Source organism: Rhinoraja longicauda, chromosome 29 (genome assembly GCF_053455715.1).
Source record: "Rhinoraja longicauda isolate Sanriku21f chromosome 29, sRhiLon1.1, whole genome shotgun sequence".
Classification (NCBI taxonomy): Eukaryota; Metazoa; Chordata; class Chondrichthyes; order Rajiformes; family Arhynchobatidae; genus Rhinoraja; species Rhinoraja longicauda.
The window spans coordinates 8,643,510-8,645,084 of NC_135981.1; the positions used below are offsets into that span (position 1 = coordinate 8,643,510).

Consider the following 1,575-nt stretch of genomic DNA (forward strand, 5'->3'; position numbering starts at 1 on the left):
TCGGCGTCTGCATGCGGTGGGATATAGACGGCTGTGATGATCACCGAGCTAGCAAGAAACCTAACCATTAGCAAGAAACCTAACCGTTTGGACTTGTAAATATGTAACAAGCTTGCTATGTTGTGTTTAGACAAAATTAATGTTGGTTGAAATATTTAAAATTGGAAGCAGAGGAAAAGTGATTCATTTCTTTCAATAGTTTGGTTAATGTTTATTAATAGTATGGAGAAGAAATCCATTGAAGTTGTTGTGCCTTGTTATAATACGTTATGTTTTATAGATGGGGTTTTTAATATGAAAGAAGGAGATGTAAGATATTGTATCTGCTTGTTAGTGGTATATGACATCAGGGTAGGCCTGGGGAATGGCAGGGGTACAACACAGGACACAGCCTGGTGCTGGGGGCGCGCCTGGTGCCGGGGGCGCGCCTGGTGCCGGGGGCGCGCCTGGTGCCGGGGGCGCGCCTGGTGTTGGTGCCGGGGGCGCGCCTGTGCCGGGGGCGCACCTGGTGTTGGTGCCGGGGCGCGCCTGGTGTTGGTGCCGGGGGCGCGCTTGTTGCTGGTGCCGAGGGCGCGCTTGGTAGATGTGACAGTCCGAGTCCGACAGTGTCGGGGGCGCGCTTGTTGCTGGTGCCGGGGGCGCGCTTGTTGCTGGTGCCGGGGGCGCGCTTGTGCTGGTGCCGGGGGCGCGCTTGTTGCTGGTGCCGTGCCGGGGGCGCGCTTGTTGCTGGTGCCGGGGGCGCGCTTGTTGCTGGTGCCGGGGGCGCGCTTGTTGCTGGTGCCGGGGGCGCGCTTGTTGCTGGTGCCGGGGGCGCGCACAGGCGGGGTTTCGCTTTGCTGTGTCTGTGTCCGATGTGGCGGCGGGTCGGGCTCTCGGTGAGTGCGGGGTCCTCCCGTCCCGCGGGGGTGGGGGGGGGGGGGGGGGGGCGGCGCTGACCTCTCCCCACCCCCACACCTACTTACCCCAACCCCCCCCTCCCCCACCCCAGCTACCATCACCCCGGTCACCAACACTACCCCCACCCCCACCCTCTCCCCCCACCCTCTCCCCCTCTCCCCCACCCTCCTCCCCCTCTCCCCCACCCTCTCCCACCCTCCCCCACCCTCTCCCCCCCTCCCCCCCCCCCACCCTCCCCCCTCCCCCACCCTCCCCCCTCCCCCACCCTCTCCCCTACCCTCCCCCCTGTCCCTGCCCCCCTCCTCCCCCACCCTCTCCCCCCCTCCCCACCCTCCCCCCCCCTCTCTCCCCCCCTCCCCCACCCTCCCCCACCCTCCCCCTCCTCCCCCCCCCTCCCCCCCCTCCCCCCCTCCCCCACCCACTCCCCTCCCCCACCCACTCTCCCCCCCTCCCCCACCCTCTCCCCCACCCTCCCCCCTCTCCCCCCCCTCCCCCACCCTCCCCCCCTCCCCCCACCCTCCCCCCCCCTCTCCCCCACCTCTCCCCCACCCTCCCCCTCTCCCCCCCCCCTCCCCCCACCCTCCCCCCCCTCCCCCCACCCTCCCCCCCACCCTCCCCCACCCTCCTCCCCCCCTCCCTCCCCCCCACCCTCCCCCCCCCTCCTCCCCCCCCCCCCCC

The 1,575-nt window shown here is 67.9% G+C and overlaps 1 protein-coding gene across 1 annotated transcript in view; it reads left to right on the forward strand.

Moving 5' to 3' along the window:
- Window positions 1-783: 783 nt before the first annotated feature.
- The window catches only part of cnp (2'',3''-cyclic nucleotide 3'' phosphodiesterase), a 26,176-nt gene continuing 25,384 nt past the window's right edge, over window positions 784-1,575 (forward strand). Inside the window, exon 1 of the mRNA XM_078424597.1 lies at window positions 784-875. Coding sequence (XP_078280723.1) covers window positions 852-875 — 24 coding nt within the window. The 5' untranslated portion in view covers window positions 784-851. The remainder of the gene's footprint in view (window positions 876-1,575) is intronic.